The sequence below is a fragment of the Oratosquilla oratoria genome, chromosome 10, assembly GCF_046742065.1.
Source record: "Oratosquilla oratoria isolate Oo_2021 chromosome 10, ASM4674206v1, whole genome shotgun sequence".
Taxonomy (NCBI): Eukaryota; Metazoa; Arthropoda; class Malacostraca; order Stomatopoda; family Squillidae; genus Oratosquilla; species Oratosquilla oratoria.
Genome location: NC_134786.1, coordinates 10,471,884 through 10,493,492, shown reverse-complemented (window position 1 = coordinate 10,493,492; position 21,609 = coordinate 10,471,884). Strand labels below are relative to the sequence as shown.

Sequence of the window (21,609 nt, the reverse complement as noted above, 5' to 3'; positions counted from 1 at the left end):
AGCTTGTCTGGCCTTAAGTATCCAGAATCCGTGCATACGAAGGAAATTAAGTGTGGCTTGTAGTCCCATGTGCATAACCTGACAATGAACATAGAAAATTAGGATCTTAGTTAAATGATGAGATTTGGACAAGAGAAGGGGATTGACAACCTCATATTTGAGGTTAATGTTCTTGTCAATTCTGCCCTTGGACCTAATCAAACCGTTCTTGTCCAAGAACAAGTTCATTTGACTTACCAAAGGAGGTATGTCATTACTGTTGGAATTCTGCAAATAAGCCAATTCATCAGGAAAGGAATCCCTTTGCATAATACTCATCAAATAATTAGATTCAGCCTTAACAGGGTCAGCATTAGACTTCTTGAACAGAAAGACAGCCTTAAAAATCAAAGATGTGTGATGAAGTTTACTGTAGGAAGAAAACTTAGAGACATCTATCAGAGGAGGAGTGTCAACTTGTACAACAGCAGCATTGACAATGTCTCCCTTGAAACAGGAGGGAATACATCCTAAATGACCCTTTGGCCAAGTATGAGGAGGCCACAACAACCATTCAGGCCCAAGAACCCACCAATCAAATTTTTCCTTGAACACCTTAGCACTACAAGGTTTAGTTAGGAAATCAGCCATGTTATGTTCAGAAGGAACATAAGTAAAGGAAATGGGTGTGAACTTGGCCTTGAAAATTTCCAAAAGATTGGAAATTTCCTTCAATCTATTATTGACAAATATATTTTTCTTAGGAGCCTTGTTGGTCAGGATCCAAGAAAGGGCAACTTGACTATCAACAAAAAGAACCACCGATTCAACCAGTGGGGCAGACACCAGTCCTCCCTCAAAAATCGTGTTGAGGCCTTCAAAGATAGCAAGGTTGCCATCAGCTCCAAAGATGGCAAAGTTCTCTGTTTAATAGGAGCCATCTTGACCTTGGCAAATAGAAGAGAGGTATTAGACTCCTGTAATTCTCTTTCTTCTTGCCCTACATATATGGCACATCCATAGGCTTCTTTGGAAGCATCAGCAAATACAAACAATTTAATGGGAAATTCTGTAGAAAAGGTTTTCCTGTTAAAGGATAGGTTATTAACCTTCTTAAAAATTTCACACAACTTGTTCCATCTAACAAGTAACTCTCTATCCAATTTCCCATCCCAATCCACCATCTTTTGGCACATCTCTCTAATAAGGATTTTTCCATGCAAGAGCACAGGAGAGAAAAACCCTAGAGGATCAAATACAGAAGACAAGGAAGACAAAACTTGTCTTTTGGTCGATGCATTTTGGTCAAGGGAAACATCCTTGATTCTCAAAGTATCATGATCCTTATTATAAATATAACCCAAGACTTTAACCTCCTCTTTATTGCAAACTACTTCTTGATCAAGAACAGAAAGAACAGAAGTCGAATTGCATGTCCACTCCCTGAGAGGTAAACCTCCATTGAGCATGATCTCATTAATCTTCTCGACCATTGCAGGGAGGGAACAAAGCTCGTTAGTAGTGTAGACCAAATTGTCTACATAAAATTTATCCTTTATTAAGGAGGCAGTTAGAGAGTCAGGCTGCAAAGAAAGATGGTGTTGGATAATGAAATTTAGAATGAAAGGAGAGCAAATGAAGCCAAAAATTATAGTATTATACCTGAAGGGTATATACTGGTCATTAATCCTCCTAAAGAAACAGAATCTGTTTCGATCAGCTTCATCCTTCAAACGGATCTGCAAGAAGGCTTTCATAACATCTGCCAAAATTACATGATTATTGGTCCTGAAATACAACAAGAGAGAAGATTGTTCATCAAGTCAACTCCCGGGAATGCAGCTTCATTTAAGGAAGGAGCTTTTCCTACTTTGAGAGAACAATTGAAAACTGGCCTTATTCTAGAAGTGGAAAGATCATCATCCTTCAACACATGTCTATGGGGTATAAAGATTTGTCCAGGGACTCTTAGTTACTGGCTCGATAATACCCAAGGCCTCTTGCTGGTCAAACACAGCTTCATAATCCTCTCTAAGCCCCTTTTGCTCAAGTTTGTCATAAACCCTTTGAGCTACAGCTAGAGATATCTTAAGGTTAGAGGGAACAAGATCCACCAAATCCCTTTTCCACGGGATCTTCACATAGTAATGTCCATTCTTGAAGGAAATGGACTTTTTAAATTCATCTAAATCATCAATATCTGGGGTCAGTTCCTCTTTAATACCGATGGACTCTAAAGAATAGAAATTGTCAAGACCATACTCAACATTAGAATTAATAAAAACTTCCTGCAAAGGATCAAATTGAGAACTTACAGGTTCTAAACAGAAGTTGACAAGAAACTTTTCCTTGCCTAACCTTTTGGGAGGAAAATATTTAACAGTCTTACAATACTGAGTAAGGGAAGAGCCTCAGTTTTCTTTAGAGAAACTCCATTGGTCTTAAAAGAAGAATTATAGAAAACAAGTGAATCTCCATGATATTCCTCTAAGCAATTATAAGAATCCACTCCAAGGTCAGAGTCTGGTTTTATCCTCAAAGGCCTCTCCTTGCATTTGAAACCATCAACATCTTTGATTTCATTAGAAGGCATTTCAGGAATCCCCCTTATTTTCTTTAAGTAGAAAGGCTTCTCACTAGGAGGGATATATTGGGCCCCAGTCCCCAATGGAATGTAACCATTAGCAAGTTTGATAACCTTGATTGACGGGCTACCATACAAGGGGGCACTTTCTATTGAAAAAGTTGAGAAGTTTTGAATATCGTTCCCGATGATCCCCAAAACGTTCAGTTGGTCTCCCTTCACTTTTGGAAAACTTGGCGAGACAAAAAATTGGTGATTATTCATACTAAGTAGTATAGAAGACAAGGAAGGAATTTGTAAGGACAAGTTGAATCCTTCAATGGCAAAGAACAAACTAAACAAATTCATCCCTGAAGGGAGTTTTAAGTTAGCAGTGTAGTTAAAACCTCTTTTATTCATTAGAGGTAAACCAAAGGAAGAAACTAACTTGTCCATAGGAGGACTTAAACAAGGTCCAACTTTGTCCTCTACAAATTCCTTATTAATGATAGAAAACTGTGCTCCAGTGTCCAACAAAAAGACATGGGGCAGTTCTTTTTCCTCTGCTAATAGGAAGGGAGACCAAAGGAACAATGGAATCTGTTGAATTAAAAAAATTAAACACCTTCCCTTCAGAAAGTGGTGTCTTATAAGTCATAGGACACATGGCTCCATGGTGCTCGGGTTTGTTACAAACAAAACATTTATAAGGCAGAGCAGCCTTTAACCCAGGGCATTCCAAAGAACCATGTCCATGATTTAGGCATCTATTGCACAGTCCTAACCGAGATGCTCTGACTTTCCTGTGTTAAAGGGATTTATAAGAAGTACACTTCGAACTAGCATGGTCGGAAGCGGGGCAAAATTTACATCTACTTATAGAATTTTTAATGGGATTAGAATTGGCCTTAAAGCAGCCATAACTCCCTTACTGGAATCAACTGGGTTTTTTTTCAAGGAAATTTCCTTGAAAGCAAGGGAGCTGGTAGTAAGGCTTCTTTTCGGTTTGACACCAAGATCATCTGATCCCATTTTGAGTCTAACCAGAACTGACTGGTAAACTTCCTTGATTTGGTTAAAATTGGGGTAATTAGAATTAATCACCCAAGACAATTCAATAAGAAAAAATTTAGGCAATTTAATTAAAATTAATTTGCTTATTAAGAGGAGGCCCTCGCTTCCTGGCCTAGTGAAATCTACCCCAATTCCCTTAGGGTCTTGTAACTTTCAAGGTCTCTCATGAGCGAGACCTCCGGTGCATTGATAGTCGAAATCAACACCTTATCAAGAATTTCTTCCTTGTTGAAATATAATTCATCAAGAAGATGGAAAGCAGAGTCAAAACTTAAATCATCCACTGGAAGGTTCTCTACTAAAAGGAAAGCTTCCCCTCTGAGGTATCCCTTCAAATAAATTAATTTCTGACTATTGATCAGATTGGGGATACCAGCTAAAGCATTCAAAAAGCCCTTTTTAAAGTTTAAATAGGCAAAGGGATTGCTAGTTATTCTCGAAATGTTGAAGAATAATAGGAAGAGGAAGTTTTACAGAATTATCAGCGGACTTTAGTTTTTCACCCTTTTGAGATTCAAGAACTCCCTTCAATTCTTGTCTTCGTTCTTTATACGGAGACAATTGAAGAATGGACAGGCGGTAAGTTCTAGATGTCTCGATATCCTCGTCCTTTTCTTCTTCGGGGAGCATCTAGAAGATTTCCTCGTCATGATCTTGTATTTTTGAGAGGAAATTCTCAATCTGATTTAACATATCGTCAAGGACGGAAATAGATAAAGAGTCAGACTTGGCATTTAGAGCCTTAAGGTCCTTAGAGATAAGCCCCTTTTTGTGAGCTCTGTCTTCGGAGTTTTTGTAAATCTTCCGAATCGGACAACGTCTTATCGTGGCTAGCCTTAACGACTCCAACCCAAACGATTCGGCACAAATACACGAGCAAATAGTCGTGCCGAAAACAGTCTTATGGACTAAGCACAACGAAGACAAACTAAGTAAAAAATTATTAATTTGATTTAAATATTTGCTTAAATTAGATGAAGGCAACGGATCAAAAGAAACCACGACAATACAACAATAGAGGCCACCAAGAATAGAGAACTATTCGGAAATTTCCGAATGTTCACGAGAAAAACAAGGTACCAAAGCCGGCAGAATTTCCCGAAAGTTAAGTGTCCTCAAACGAGGAAATTAATAAAACCGAACAAACTCGGTATAAAGAACAGGAAACCGGACTTCGTACACACACTATCGTAACCTTATGAATGGAAACGCGCTTACGTAGCGGCTTACGACACAAAGGGGGAAATAAGTTCAAGTCGAAATCGACTTCTAAAGTTAAATGTTAAATTTTAAGTAAATTCTCATATTCAGAGATGAAAAAACTAAAGCCGAGAATTCAGATTAGTTGAAAAAAAAGCTATAGTAATATAAGACTGATCGGAATTCTCGATTTTTGTTAGAATAAAACCTATATCGTAATTAGATCAACAAAACAGAACGTTAGAGAACTTAGCTGAACGAGTTCTCTAACAAAAATCGTTAGAAATATATATATGCTTGAGACTTCGATGGCTAGTTCCTTGCCGAGGTTTTATCGTCCTTTTGGAAACACGGTTAAAGCTTGTCACGGTACCAGTGTTGAAGCTAGTCACTGGGACGAGAGTTGCAGCTAGTCTGACGTACCGTGAGTCCGTGACAGAAAGTTGGTCTTGTTGGGCAGGAGTTTTATTGAGCCTTCAAAACGGTTTCGAAGTGGGGATCATCGTAAGTTCTCAAGTTCCCGATTTGTTAATCAAATTATGACATAGGTTTAAATAAATAATAAAGAGGGAGGGGAGTTTAATAATATTAATCAAAATTACAATAGTGTGGTACGAAGTTACAGGAAAGATTCAAAATTCGAAAATTAAACGAGCTTTCGGGAAATTGCCGTAGCTCAAGGTAAACAATGCCATTCCAACAGTTACCACAGCATGGAGCAGAAACATGGAACATAATAGAGGAGTTTGAATATGTTTGAAATGAGGTGCCTGAGAAGTATGATAGGGGTTACTAGGCTGGATAGAGTGAGAAATAAAGAGATAAGGAGAACAGGGGTGGAAAAGGAGTTGGTAGATAGGGTTGATGAAAGAGTATTGGGATGGTTTGGACACATGGAAAGAATAAGTGAAGAAAGATTAGTAAAAGAGGTGTGGAAGGCTGAGGTAGGAGTAAACATGAAAGGACAACCCAGGATGAGATGGATGGATGGGGTTAAAGGGGCATTGGGAAATGTCTGTTGAGGGAAAAGACAGAAGATAGGGGTGAATGGTTGTGCATGACTGATGCGGTGATGCATGAAAGGGAGTGGGTGGGGGATGATGGGGTGAGGGAGTATGTGAGAAAAATAATTTGACACAGCCCAAAGAGAGTTCTCCCCGTCTTCTCTTTTTCTACTGCTGATTTAATGAAGCAGCCTTGCTGTGGATGTGCTGTGTCTTACAACACTGCTTCTGACCCAGGGCAGTAGGAAAAATGTAGGGATGACCTATCATCCAGGAGGACCCAAGATAAGAGGGAGGGAAGGGGGTGAATGGGAGTGGAATATGTGGGATGGGTGGGAGTGGATTTGCCTTTGTTTTTTGACTCCCTCCCTTGTAAGTGGGAAAAAGCCTTTGGTATATGTATGTATGCCTCCCTCTTTCTAGGTAAAAGGAAAGATGGCGAGTGGTTGCAAGACCTTGAAATGAGATTAATAGCAGGTAAAGTAATGTCCCCTTCTGTAGGAGGCCTCAATGTACTTCCCTACATATACTTTACCTTCATGCACACTTCAGCTCACTGGGAATACTTTTCTTTCCAACACAATCCTTAATCATGACCCTTTAAGAAATTTTCTTACCACAGACAAAATTTCACTCTAGTGGACGGCCTTCCTTCTAGAGTGGAAAATGAAACAAACTTGTCAAAATATAATCTTTCTTTATGCATTCTGATCTACATGTCTGATGATTCCTTTCATATTCATTTCTGCATAATTTTTCACTCACGCTATAATAGAATGGGTATGTGACCAGCAAAGCACATGTGGTAGAATGGCAGTTTCAAAAAACCTATCCTACAGATACTACATTAAAAAATACTCTTGAAACTTCAAAAGATATTAAATACCAGCATGTCTTCATAACAGTAGTTTAAACATTTCTAACATGACTAAATTCATAAGTTTCAAATATTCCACAAGAAACTGAAAATTTGTTTCAAATATCTGACTACAAAGTCCTATTTCTTAAACTCTCAGGCATTCAGTTAATTACTGCCTCGCGTTTCTCCAAATGTAAACCCACTGACCACAGTAGCCAGCAAGGGTCCTCAAGTCCACCCACAGATTTTTTGGGAAGAAATGACGGGCTTCTGGCTATGCTGTGCAAGTGCGGGTTTATTTCAATGCCATTGGCTGGAATCAGGTGGGGATTAGTCACCAGTTAACAGCTCTGTTTATGTGAAAACAAGGTGAAAAAATTGTGTAAGATGATAGAAAGATCTTGGCCCCAGCCTTGAGACTGAGCCCTAGCCCCTTTGGAGGAGGGTGAGGATGTTGATGGATTTTGGAGACAGGTGGTAGGATGACTTTCAAATGTCCAACTCACTGGACTACAGTGTGCAGGTATCCATCGCTTGTCCTATATTTTAGGCATGTAACCTAACATGTAACTTGTAAATCTATTCTTACTAAAAAAAAAAAGAGAAAGAAAAAAAAAATATATATATATATATATATATATACATATATATATACTATTACATGTGGAAATGCAAGGCTTGTTCAAGACAAAAAGGTGAACTACAATACTGTTTTTGTGTCAAGATGTACAAACTGAGGATGGTAATACATATATATACATATATATTTCCTCTACAAGGTAACCGAGTAATAATATATTATGTCATGTAAGTAATACAAGTAAAGAAAATTGTCACCATCACTTAAGGTAGAGTCAATTTCTTTAAAAAAGTATACAACTTTATCTTCCGTTTTCCCTACCCTATATCTTCCTATAGTTGTGAAAAAAATCACCTAGTTATGCATGCAATAATATGGAAGTACAATATAAACACTTGCACTGTATACATGAAATACCATTAAATTCATCTGCGTATATTTACTTCAATATACTTTGACTGCATCTGTATAAAAATATGACACTAATGCCCTTTAACAAATGTTATACACTTCTCTAGTTCAGATTAGCATTATAATTTTGAAATAAAGATTTTACATTAAATATATATAATTATTGTCTGGTAGAAACAACAGGTATCAAGGAGCTGGAAGGAAGGTTTTATTGACTTAGTAATCTGTGAAAAAAAGACAATCCAAATCCAATTATAGTACAAAAAAACTATTTTACACAAGAAAGAATAACTTAGTACAATATTTGAACATAAATATTAGGCAAGATATTGAGACGTACAGCCACATTTATACTTTCACCTGTTATTACTGAGGTACAACACCATGATGCTGATTTCCTTTTGCAGCTTGAATTCATCTATCTTTTTCTACCCACTGATGACCCAATTCCTCTTCCTTTGAATGTTTTGCCTTAGAATTTGTGCAGTGAAATGACATTTGACCTCCCAGTTCTTTCATCCAGTAAAGGTATCTGTGTTTCTAGACTTTAAATATAACAAACTAGTCTTAAAACCTGTTAGGCAATGTCTGAAATCTCTCCAATTTTACTATAACCTTTAACTGACACCAAACTAGATGAGAGGCAGTAAGAATCTTGTATTCCCATCACACCTTTGCCTACAATTTTTAGAACAACTTTTGCATCCAACAACAAAGCATAACCTCTTTTCATTAAAATACATATTTACTTGGTCTCTCAGTTACGTGTTTCTGCTGAAAACTACCATCTTTTCTTTTCCCTTTACTCTTAATTTAAGTACATTTATACTCTTAATTTAAGCATGGAACCTTCATTCACAAACAGCTACAACAAAAGGAAAATGTGAGATGGATGGGTGTGGAATAGGTGGGAGCAGGTACATACCTCATATGGCTACCCCTCTCATAAGAGGGAAGAAGGCTATTGGTATACTCTTAGTTCCTTCCCCTTCTAGTTTGTATCCCATTCCCTATTTCTACACTCCTTTGTATAAAATCATATATTTGTTTGCACCATTACTTTTCCCAGAAGGAGGAGGAAGGGGTGGTGCATGGGAGTGGAGTATGTGGGGATGGATTTTATGCCTTTGTTTTTTTGGCTACCTCCCTTGTATGGGACTGTTTTGCCCAATTTTGCCTCACCAAAAATAAAAAATAAGGGACTTGGGAAGGTTAAAGGGCCCAATACACACCATATCTATCTATACACCAAAAGGCTTCATCCCACCTACGAGGCATACACTCAACACCCATATATCCAACACTCATTTGCTTCCCTCTCACCTTAGCTCCCTTGCTGATGAAGGGCCATCCATGCCCTCACACACACAGTACTAATTTGACATATGGGTACTTATACACATGAAACAGAGTAAAAAGTTGGAGAAAAATGTGATAATTTGAAGAGCAACAATGAAATAATTATATACAAAAACATTCTTGTGATATCTTGCATTGCCTTGCAATATGAAATGCAAACACCTTAGCCAGTCCAGTCAAGTCCTAGATGCTAGGGATAATGTATGTCACTCTATAGGACATATATGCATTTTTCTACATTGCAGTCTTATTTTTCATGCAAGATGATAGGGAGGAAGTATACCATCAAATTCTCATGAAAACACATTAGAGAAAAGCAGTAATGAAGAAAATCAAATTAGCAATTCTCCATTCCGCTCCTGGATGTAATCCATCTTTGTTCCCAACCCGCAGACCATCACCCGGCTTTTCTACCATGCTAATCAGCATCCAGCACGGTCATCCATAAGCCTATCCAATATCAAATCTTTTTTTAATAATTTTCTTGAAACACAATGGCATTACATGTTTTGTCTAATTACTCTGTCAATTCTTAGTCAATTTATGTTTTCATTAGTGCCAAAAAAATATTTCAGAATATGAAAAACAATTATCTCACTATACCTCCAAAAGTATAACCACAGTAAGAAAAAAAAGGAGTCTCCTACATTTTATTTGATCATCGAAAGGCTTTTTTTTCTTATATTCTGTATAAAATATTACTACAAATGAGCATTTGAATCTTTAACATTCTTTTTGAGTGTCTGGGCACAAAACCTTACTTTCCTATATGTTGACCATTACATAACTGATTGTCCTGCGATTGGTTTTCCCGGAACTGCAAACTGATCATATAACAAGGTTTGTCTATGTGGTGTACAAAACCCAACCTACATTGTTCTTACCTGCCTTCCTCTTACAAAGTCACTTTAAAACCTCAACTTCGATACCTTTTCCACAGCTGCCTCTTATATGGTGCTTGTTTCCAGTTTCTATGTATTTACATACCTTTTTTTTTTATCCAAATATACAGGTGCTATGGGTCACAAAAGTATCAGTGCCAAATGTTTTCCATAAATTTTCAACAACCAATGACGTTTTCAGTGTCCGTTGTTCTGCAATGTCATAATATTCCACACATAATGCATATGTATACATTTGTGACCCATAGTCAAAATTAACCAAATGGAATGCACTCCCAGTAGAAGTGTTACACACTCAAATGATAATGGATTTCAAATCTGCATGACATAGTCCCACAATTTTTAAAAATAATCAAGACACATACTAGTGAGTACAGACAAGATTTCATACTATTCATTTACCAAATATTCTCAGGTATTACTAACCAACTATGAATACATAATTTTTCATCTTGCATAAGGCAAATAGCATCATGGTATCAAATTCCAGCACCACAATACATGAAATCACAAAAATGGCTGACATCCAATGAATACTATGATTCAACACACAAGAATGTTGCTACCTCAATGCATTCAACTAGACCTCAACCACACCAGACAACTGAGATACTAGTGGGCTAAGATGACTCTCCAGGTCCATAAGAAGCCCCGTGTTGGCCGACTCTGTGCCGAATATGCTTATCACCAGTGGAAGATGATTCAGGTGAATTACCTTAACAGGAAGAAGAAAAGAGTTGGTTGCAATCTAAAATCAAAGACAAACAGAAGTACAAGTTCAAGGTGGGACACTCCCTTGGTTTGTGCCCTGAAGAAATCTTACCCTGATGAAAAGAATGACAAAACAGAGAAGTAGAAACAAGATGATGTAAAATTTTAATCTGATCATACTAAAAACAATGTCTGATAAACACACACACACTATCTATGCCAAGGCTTCTTCCCCTTTATATAAGAAGTAACCAAGTCAAGGCATGCACCCACCCCCTACCCACTCCACTCCAATCCACCACATCCATTTCTCTCTTATCTTAGCTCCTCGTGGATGAAGGGGCTTCCCTGTCTCCTGCCCACTGCCTAGGTCAGAAGCAGTGCAGCATGACCTAGCACATCCACAGGAGGGCCACTTCACTTACATGATGACCCCTTCCCTGTTCCCTCGTGCAGTAAACAGAAAAGATGTGAAGATATCCCTTTGGGCTGCATCAAAATATCCTCACTTATTATTCCTTCCTTGAGTGACTTGCAGGCCAATCTGTCAGTTGCTGTCCGTTACCCTGGAATCAAGGGTCTTCTGCAAGAGACGCCTTCAGCAACAGATTGATTAAATGCTCGTTAGACATTCTTCTGTAATTAAGGGGATACTCCATATTTCCTCCTTTAGAGATTTATATCACACTGACCCACTTACAATCCTAAAGCACTATGCTTTCTTCCAATGTTGTGTCAGTGGTGTGGCAGATGTGAATGATAGTGTTTGTAATGATAGCAGATGTCACAATGATAAATTAACAATCTGTGCCACCCACCTGATAATTTCCATATATGCACACTATCTTCTTGTTTTTCCCCAGCCCCAGCTTTCCAGCCTGATCAGCTGCCATACCAAAAGTCGACAGATACCCTGGGCGCATACCCAGTTCAGGTGCATTTTCTGTCGCAGCTGTAGATGAAAGTTAATTTAAATTGTAAAAGAACAATAAAAAAAGGTTTTGAGAGATAACTATATGCAACAATAATTCAATAACAGCTACAACAATGAGGGAGGAGAATGAAAGAGAGGAGTGAGCATGGCTTTGTATTAGAAATGACCTATGAAAGACTTACAATAATAAATGTTCAGTAAAAATGATTATCTTATGGTGAAACTCTGACATACTAAGAATAAATGACATCTTGCATTAGAAGAAAAAATCCTTTGAAACACTAAAGTGTTGAGAGGATTTGCCCTGTGAGGTTAAAAATATATTTCACAGATGACATCAACGTCTGATGCTATCAATATTATTATTATTATTATTTTTCATTTTTAGAAGGTACCATACTAGAGGGTTACAGTAGAGCTTACAAATTATCTTCTTTGTGTATCTGGACCCATTTCAAGGCAACCCTTACCTTTTAAGAGTGGTACTCCATCCCTGTCTGTAATCACAATACCAAGGAGCCCATCCACACTGCAAAAATCAAATGTTAATATGAAAAGCATCAAAGTAAAGAGTGATCTAGAAAGTTCAAGTTTACGAAAATTAACCCCTTTAACCTATCAATAGTTAATATATTTTGTTTAGACTAAGGCCTGGCCATAGATTCAAACTGCATTAGATGCAACCACCATACAGAAAACACAGAACATTTAATATGCAGTACGCTAAATCCCTAGACAACAACACATTATCTCTTTTCTAAGTGACTTATGGTCCTGACCAAAGGCTGTTGCCAGTTTCCTGGAGGCTGCAGGTCTTCTACAAGAGACACCAGGGGCAACTGACTGATTGATTGTTCAAACTAATATCAACCAATTTTATCTAATTACAGTTCTGCAACCAATATGGTGACCAAGGCAGCACTCACCTCTTCTAAAACAAAGATTGGAGAAATTACATCTGTCAACACTGGAACAGAGAAGAGAAAGAGGTGATTTGTTGACCATTTACAGAATTATGAAAGGGATGGAAATTCTCGATAGAGACGTCTTATTAAAGTGGGACAGAAGAGAAACAAGAGGACACGAAAAGAAACTAAAGAAGGACAGTTACAGAAGAGACCTGAAAAAGAATAGCTTCCCACATAGAATGATTGATGTCTGGAACAAACTAAATGGAGAAACAGTGCATGCCAAAACTATACATGATTTTAAGAATACACTGGACGCAGAGATATATGAAAATGGGTCACTACGAGCATAGCTCTTGTCCCGTAAAATACAACTAGGTAAATGCACCTGGTGAGGAACCAAAAACAGGTACTTACATGCAGTGGCCTGCAAGACATGTCAGAGTGAATTAAACCCCTGGCATATTTTCAAAACCCACCAAGCCATTCACAGCAATCTGGAGGAGCAGCCCTGAGGGGCTAACACCGTCTTTGGACTGGGCCCAAAATCTCTTATCAGATTCAACTACTCTTACAACTTCTTCACACAAGGAGACTTGACAACTGATGGTTGTTCCCCTCTTCCTGCTACAATAAGCTAAAGATATAAAAGTCTCATGATATACACCAACAATTGCTCAATGTTCTTTTCTAGTGAGATCTATGGGACATCCCAGAGACCACTACTAGTTGCTCTAGATTTGCAGATTTCAAGTTCGTGAAACCTATGGCAGGAATTGTCATCATCCCTGGTCATCCCAAAGTGTTTCAGAAATTTATTGCATATTAGTTAAACTGACTATATATCAAAACCAGCAATTATATGATACCTATTACTTAAGATATGCCTATTAACATTACAAGTCTTTTCAGTAAAATCTACATACTGTACATACATACACCAAAGGCTTTTTCCCCCTTATAAGGGAGGTAGAAAAAAAGCATAGAAACCACTCCCACCCTACATACTGCACTCCCCTCCACCCTCTTCCCTCCCTCTTATATTGGCACCTCCTGGATGACCGGTCATCCCTGGATCTTGTCCACTGCCCTGGGTCAGGAGCAGTGCCGCAAGACACAGCACATCCACAGCAAGGCTGCTTCATTAAATCAGCGACCCCCCTCTCCGTCCCCTCATGCAGAAAAGGAGAAGACGAGGAGAAATCCCTTCAGGCTGTGTCAATTTATTTTTTGTACACACTCCCTCACCCCCCATCCCCCCAAACACTCCCCCTCATGCATCACAACAAAATCTGCATCGCAAATTATTTTAGCAGCTACTCTTGAATTTTGTTCTGCTGATGAAAACCCAAACAACATTCAAAGTATTAAAACTATTTCCATAACACCCAATCATTCTGGCTAATGCCAAATAATCTCACTGAGCTGGAAGAAAATTCTACTACTACCAAAGTAAAGTACAGTAGATAGTTCTTTCTACAGGGAATCTATAAAATTAATAAGTATCCAATACTCAGAATGAAAAGTTGCATATTCTATATAATTCTGGACACCAAAGTAAGGATTTCATTTTCAGATTTCATACACTTGGACAAGGTATTAGGTTAACAAGCCCTGTGGTGTTTGTTCCAAATATACGAATTACAAGTGAAGTTTTCTGGAGACTGTCAAAAGATTTCGTACTGGTAGGGTATAAACTCCCTTCCATGCATCACAGCATCATACATACACAACCATTCTCCACTCACCCCTATCTTCTGTCTTCTCCATTCCTTCCTCAACAGACATTCCCCTCTTTCTCAATGTCCCTTTTACTCCATCCATCCATCTCATCCTTGGTCTACCCCTCATGTTCACTCCTTCCACCTCTGCCTTCCACACTTCTTTAATAATATTTCTTCACTCATTCTTTCCATGTGTCCAAAACCATCCTGATACTCTTTCATCAATCCTATCTCCCAACTCCCTTTCCACCCCTGCTGTCCTCCACACCTAATTTCTCACTATCCAGCCTAGTAACCCCTACCATACTTCTCAAGCATTACATCTCAAACACATTTAAACTCTATAAATTAAGTAAGACTATATCTCTAAAGGGTGTGAAGAAATACAGCTTTCCATGGAGATGCATAATTACTGGGATTTCTTGATTTATGCAAGGGATACGTTCCTGAAGGGATCCCATAATGTAAAAATTGCATAAAGTGAACAGTGAAGTTTTACTATTGCTTACTTGATTTTTTACATTGTGTTATTCCAAAATCGCATATTCTAAACACACATAAGTCCAGAAATTCCCAAACTTGGAATAACTAAGAAGACAAGTTAACCCAAGCTGGAAAAAAAGTGATTTCAAATCTAAGTATGATAACCGGAAAACAAGGACATAGCCCAAGTTGGAATCATACCTGAATTTGAGGCATACATACATACATATACCAAGGCTTTTTCTCCCTTACAAGGGAGGTAGCCAAAAAGGAAAAGGCATAAAATCATTCCCACCCATTCCATCCCTGAATACACTCCACACCCCTCCACCCTCCCTCTTATCTTAGCACCTCCTGGATGACGGGTCATCCCTGCACCTTGTCCACTGCCCTGGACAAGGAATTTGAGGCAAAGTATGAAAATTGGAGAGTAAAAGACAGGAACACATAAGTGTTGCTCGTTTCCTGTACACCACAATTCAGTAAATACACACCCCACTGTGGATGTCTTTCTCTATGATATTTTTTTACAGTCTAGGAATTGTATGAAATACCTTATTTATATTGGTAAAACCCAAGGAAACAATTGTTTTTATTCTGCTACCCCCAAAACATTTTAACATCTGAAGAACTACCTTCATTTATACATAAACAATTATCTTTAAAAATAAAACAAAATAATGAAATAATATCATGTGACAAGCACAGGAAGAAGTACATGGTTAATTTTTCAATATGATCAGACAACTTACCTGTGGAGAAGACTCTGAAGATATTTCACCATTTCCTGTAATCAAAGAAATTAGAATTAGAACTAAGCACGCTATATATGAATCAGTTACAGTACTTCAATAGGAATGAAAGGGCTGAAGATGTCCCACTCCCATTCTAGACGACACCTCACTTTTTGGGAGAATGGGAAACTGGTTAGAGAAAACAAGATAAAATTAGTTTCTCACAAGTATTAACTCATGAACACAATGAAAAATGTGACATACTATTCATTCATTTTTTGTGAGAACCGTTTCACAGCTGACTGAATCAACTAAGATCAAAGTTCTTTGTTTAGCTAAATAAAGTTGATCATTTCCACAACACAATCTATCATGTATGCTATGCTCTTGAAGGGGTTAATGTAATGGTTGATCTTATTTTGGTTAACCTATACAATATTACAATTAGTTATTAGGTTAACATATAGTTAAGCCTTTATCAGCAGTAATGACTGAGTCCACGTATAGACTTTACCCTGTATGAGTACGGACTGCATAATTCTTATGCAGTCCTGCTACTATGAAAACTACTGCACTGCAAACGTTAAATATTTTGATAAAAAAAAAATATAATAGGCACCATATACTGTTTCAGGTAAGATTATAATCCTTTGCAGTAGAGTTTCCAATATAGAGTACTAACTAGATAAGTTTAATGCCGCCTTCCTGTGGATGTGCCGTGTCTTGCTGCATTGCTTCTGACCCAGGGCAATGGGTGAAATGCAGTGATGACCCATTATCCAGGAGGAGTCAAGATAAGAGGGAGGGAGAGAGGGGTGGTGAATGGGAGTGTAGTGGGTGTGGATGAAATGGATGGGAGTGGAATTATGCTTTTTGACTTTGGCTACTTCCCTTGTAATGGGGAAAAAGGCCTGTGGTATATGTATGTAATATTAAAGACTTTAGTGACAGACCCACTGACCATCTGCACAGCATTCTTTTATGACTAGAGATTAATCTCCACTCAAAGAATGTTGATCACTTTTAATTTCTACCATCACTTCTTCAATCTCTCCTTTACTACCTCAGTGACTCCATCCCTTTGGCCAATTTTCAGTAACATTACTATTCAACATTTTTATGCTACAGAAACAGTCAACCAATTACTGAATTTTGCCTCACATGTAATATCAAATGCTGGTATTTGATCCACTTAAGTAAGTCTAATTGAAGAAGGCTGTACATAATTATAAAAAGACCTATCATTATAATGACCTTCTGTCAATATCTGATGTTGGGATGTAAATTATATTGATAAATTTCAGAAATTGTTACCAGATGTCATGAATATGGAGAGTGAGAAGACTGTGATAACAAGACCTGTAGCAAAATGTTCAATTGATTACCTAGATTTGAACTTATATCAATCTACATCAAATTTTACCCTTTTGTTCAAGCTCACTGAGAGCAATGCCAAAACAGCCGATAATCTTGTGAAAGTCAGCAAGAAAACAATTGGAGAGCTCTTTTTACTCCATCTTAACCAGACCAGACCAGACCTAACCTACCCTATCATGCATGTTACCTAATCAGGGGAGTGCCCCCTAGCTCCCAGTGAGGTGTATATATTTGCAACCCCTGGAATGTGTATTACATTTTCAGGGGCAAAGCTCCCTTAAACCCCCTAGTAGGGTGCACATCACTTAACTGGGAGGTAAAGCCAAAGTCCATGTTACCTAGACACCCGCACACACCACACCAAGTGGGGTGTGCATTACTTAGCATGGTGGAAAATATACATGACACTATTTTCTTAATAAGAAGATTCCACACTATACAGCTCTTGCTCTCTCTGGAGAATAATAGATGAGGGAGTGGTGCTAAAATCAATTTCCTCCTCCTACCCCAATAGGGGAATTGAGATTTTGGGTGAGGGAAACAAGTATGATTTCCTGTATCCAATGCACCACCTTGGAGGGAGATCTTTGCAAATACAAAAAGCTATTCTTACCTAATCGAGAAACAGAGAGGAAATAAGAGCTAAACTTCTTGTCATGATCCCCACCTCTAGGATTTGTTAGCCAGTTACTGAATCAATTCTATGTGTCTGTCCTATCAATTTTAAAAGAGGCTAACGAGGGTGTGGTCACTACACTCTCTGGGAGTGTATTCCAAAAGTTTACCATTCTTGTGGCAAACCAGTTACCTTTCAAATTCGTTCTGCAGTGTGTGCGTTTGGACAATGTAAGTGAGTGACCCCTTAAGTTGCTTGTATTAAGGGTAAAGAACTTGTTGAAGGGGATGTTGTCAATGCTGTTTGGTTTGGTTAGGTTACGCATTACTGGATATATAAATTTGATTTATGTCAAAGTACAAACCTGACTGGCTGAAATGAAATAATGCAATTCATATATGCAAAAGAAGCAACTCCATGTGACAAAATCATGTGACTTGCCGTCGGCCAATTGAGAAATGGGATAGAGCTGTGGTTTGTAAATATGCAACCACATGCACAATTTGTTCCACATGAAGAACACACAGTACAGTATTTATAGAATTTTAAGCAGTAACCATTTCCATCATCTCTTTGTTATACTCTTAAGAGATTTATTCTATCTATACAAACTCTAAATAACTTATTGTAAGAAACTCGTAGTAGTACTATAATTAAAAAAAAAACAATCAATTTTGTACATCACACTTCTATGACATAATTGTTTTTAACAAATAGTTTTGTCTTTACCTTTTTTTCCATCACAATTCTATCATTTTAAAGACAAAGCACCATCAAACATGCAATATTTTTTTCCAATCCAAGGCACCTTTTCCCACAACTAAGTTTTGGTGTGACAGACTAAATTTCTATTGACCTTACATACATAGACACATTTTTGGGATAGTTTTTGGGGGCCTGTGTTTACAAAATCATTGAACATAGAAAAATATTTCCTTGCCACTTTCAAAACAATAACATTGTTTTCTCTGTAGACCAACAGTAAAGAAGAATTAGTAATTCATTGGTAGTGAACAAGTGGAACAGCTTCACTGAAAATATGATTATTAGCATAAGACTTGTAAGTATATTTAAAAGTAGATATGACCAGTTTAAAAACGTAGGGCTACACAACCCCGAAAATAGATACAATTTAGATAACACGTTTTTAGAAAAATCTGAGTGCGAGAGGGACTTGGGAGTTCTGGTGAGTCCGGACCTTAAAACCAGGAAGCAGTGCATTAGCGCCAGAAATAAAGCAAACAGAGCATTGGGCTTCATTGCTAGGACGGTAACGAACAGAAGTGCAGAGGTAATTATTAAACTCTATCTAGCGATAGTTAGACCCATCCTTGACTATGCGGTACAGTTTTGGTCTCCGTCCTACAGAATGGACATAAATTCACTAGAATCAGTACAGAGAAGAATGACCAAAATGATACAAGGACTCAGAAATTTGCCTTACGAAGAGAGGCTTAGGCACCTAAACTTACACTCTCTGGAAAGACGCAGAGTGCGGGGTGATCTAATAGAAGTGTTCAAGTGGATCAAAGGCTATAACAAGGGTGATGCAAACAAGGTCATCATAATAAAACAACAGGGCAGGACTCGCAGTAATGGGTATAAACTGGACAAATTTAGATTTAAGAAGGAAATAGGCAAGAATTGGTTTACAAATAGGGTGGTCGATGAATGGAATAAACTTAGTAACCACGTAGTAAGCACTAAAACTATCAGTTGTTTTAAAAAACGATTAGACAACTTTATGGATGGGGATGACAGGTGGTGATGGATACGGAGCTGCCTAGTGTAGGCCTTATGGTCTTTTGCAGTCTCCTTTATTTATGTTCTTATAATAAGGCTGTTGAGAAGAGCAATCCCCTAACTTTAAGCTCTCTTGCCTCTGTTTACTTTCAAAGGTAAGCATACCTTTTTCATCATCTTCAAAATTTAGTACTGCTACTATTAGTTTCAAAGGATTTCTTGTTGAGAAAAATTTCTTTGGAAAAAAATAAATCTTAGAAGCAATATATAACTAGTGATTGTGACAACTACCTGAAACCCTATTTACCGAACATACACACACATTATCTGCTTGCGATGTGAGATCAGCTCACTGGATATTTTCAGCGGTGTGCAAGGAAATTTTGAAATTTTCTTGAAAAAAATTGAAAAGTATTGTACTGGTCTAAGTATCACATATATGAAAAATATCATACAAGATGTATGGACACTTTCAAATTTTATTTAAGATGATCATGTTGTATCAAGTTCAAATTTTTAATAAAAAAGAAATCCTTGCATGTGTGGTAGTTAAGTAGCCTCTCACTCTCTTTGGTTATTTTTGCCCTTTACAAATTTCACCTTAGGAAATCCGTAAAGATTTGTTCATCTAAAGATATCTTTGTGAAGAGGTTAAGATATTTTCCCACATCTAACCTTCTCATGGAATGCAATTAAAATAAAAATATCTCAAGTGTATCATTGTTCATCATATAGGCATACGATTATATTTCTGGAAATTTGGCTCATTTCCAAATCAGATGAACGCACTACTGACAAATTGAAAAAATATATTACAATTTCACAAAATTAAATGTCTGATAAGGTAATCTTCAGAACTATAACATTGCGTTCTTACCCTGATACTTTACAATTTTATTTGTTTTAATTTCCATTATCTCTAAACAATACGAACAAAAGTATAAATATGATCATTATCCAATCACTTCAGCAATATATATTAGTTTACACATTTGTATGCACTGTTTTTACCTCGGCCATTTCGCCTGCAGCAATAACAACAACGGTGACGAAACGTCAAGTGACTAGACGATGCAGACTGGAGGCGTGTTTATCTTCACTCAACTTTACGACCTGTACTTTAGTTTGAACGCGATGACAAATAAAGGAATGGAAAAAAGTGTCGATCACGGAGGAAACTTAACATACTAGTAAATCTAAACCTCATAAAATCTAATATAAGATATGAATATAGATACTAGTCATGCACACTGAACACATAAGTATTCTAAAAGTGTGTATTATATCGTTTTTTCTTGTAAGCGAGCAAAACCCATTGATGTTAGATTAGTATAAAACAAATAGTTTATGCTGCATAGAGTAAGAGTAAAAATTGAGCATGTTTCGCTTTTAACTCATATAATCAAAGGGCTATTTCCCCTACAATACGTATATAGTCGAGTAGTGTCGACCGACTACCCACATTGGCCAGAATATGGTGTAGGAATTCCACGCACAAATTACATTAGGCCTGTTTTTCTTAAATCCAATAATTCCAGAAGTCTGTACACTTTCTTCACTTCTACATTTGTGTGTTTTAATCCAATGTGATTACTCACACCTTCTATAAAATCTCTCGTATGTGGACACAGATTTGAAGCTTTCATTCATGATTCTAGTCTTGTGTTGGTGCTTCCCCAAAAAAATCATATCCTACTACAGCTTCAACATTCCGGGTCTCAATTTACTGTTGATGAACTTATGAAACATTTTTGGCTCATGTATGCATTTATCAATGATACAATTTTCAATATTTTCTTCAGGCTCTTCTATATCTAGCTTGTTTGTATTCTCTTTTTGTACTATTGGTTCCTCTCCAGCATTCCATCACGTGCCATTCGCGATTTTTTCCTTCTACTTACCCTTAGTACACTTAGCCTATAAAATCAGATAACCAATTTCTCAGTTTTCCTCCCAGCCTTCCCAAAATTATATATATATATATATATATATATATATACAGGTAAACGTTACCTGTATATATATATATATATATATATATATATATATATGCTAAAAAACTTGACTTTTTCGTCATCCAGGAGGTGCTAAGATAAGAGGGAGGGTGGAGGGGTGTGGAGTGTATTCAGGGATGGAATGGGTGGGAATGATTATATGCCTTTTCCTTTTTGGCTACCTCCCTTGTAAGGAGGAAAAAGCCTTGGTATATGTATGTATGTAAAAAGAAACTGGTAACTTGTGTTCAATTATGCAACAGTAACCAATGGGAAAGAGAAACTAAATGAAGAACGCTTTCGTATATTACATCTTCAGTGCAAAGTACATGGAAGTACAGGATTACGAGGGGATATATATATATATATGCATACATAGGAATGCAGCAAGAAAATAAGGTGAGATGCTGGTTCCCAAAGCAGGACCAGGGTCTCATCTTATTTCCTTCCTGCA

The 21,609-nt window shown here is 37.4% G+C and overlaps 1 protein-coding gene across 1 annotated transcript; it reads right to left on the bottom strand.

The window, feature by feature from the left end:
- Positions 1 to 6,497: 6,497 nt before the first annotated feature.
- Lamtor3 (Late endosomal/lysosomal adaptor, MAPK and MTOR activator 3) lies at positions 6,498 to 20,292 on the bottom strand. Its single transcript, XM_076191507.1, has 6 exons — positions 20,173 to 20,292; positions 15,444 to 15,478; positions 12,047 to 12,105; positions 11,461 to 11,594; positions 10,498 to 10,646; positions 6,498 to 7,864 (listed from the first exon to the last, which is right to left on the bottom strand). The coding sequence occupies exons 1-5, from the start codon at positions 20,179 to 20,181 to the stop codon at positions 10,512 to 10,514; spliced, it is 372 nt and encodes a 123-aa protein (XP_076047622.1). The 5' UTR covers positions 20,182 to 20,292; the 3' UTR covers positions 6,498 to 7,864; positions 10,498 to 10,511.
- Positions 20,293 to 21,609: the final 1,317 nt, after the last annotated feature.

Excerpts from the sequence above, each read along its gene's own strand:
- Lamtor3 (XM_076191507.1), bottom strand. Across the intron at positions 11,595-12,046 it reads TGGAGTACCACTCTTAAAAG|CTGCGACAGAAAATGCACCT; the intron begins GTAAGGGTTGCC and ends TTTCATCTACAG. Across the intron at positions 10,647-11,460 it reads GCATATATGGAAATTATCAG|GTAATTCACCTGAATCATCT; the intron begins GTGGGTGGCACA and ends CTTCCTGTTAAG.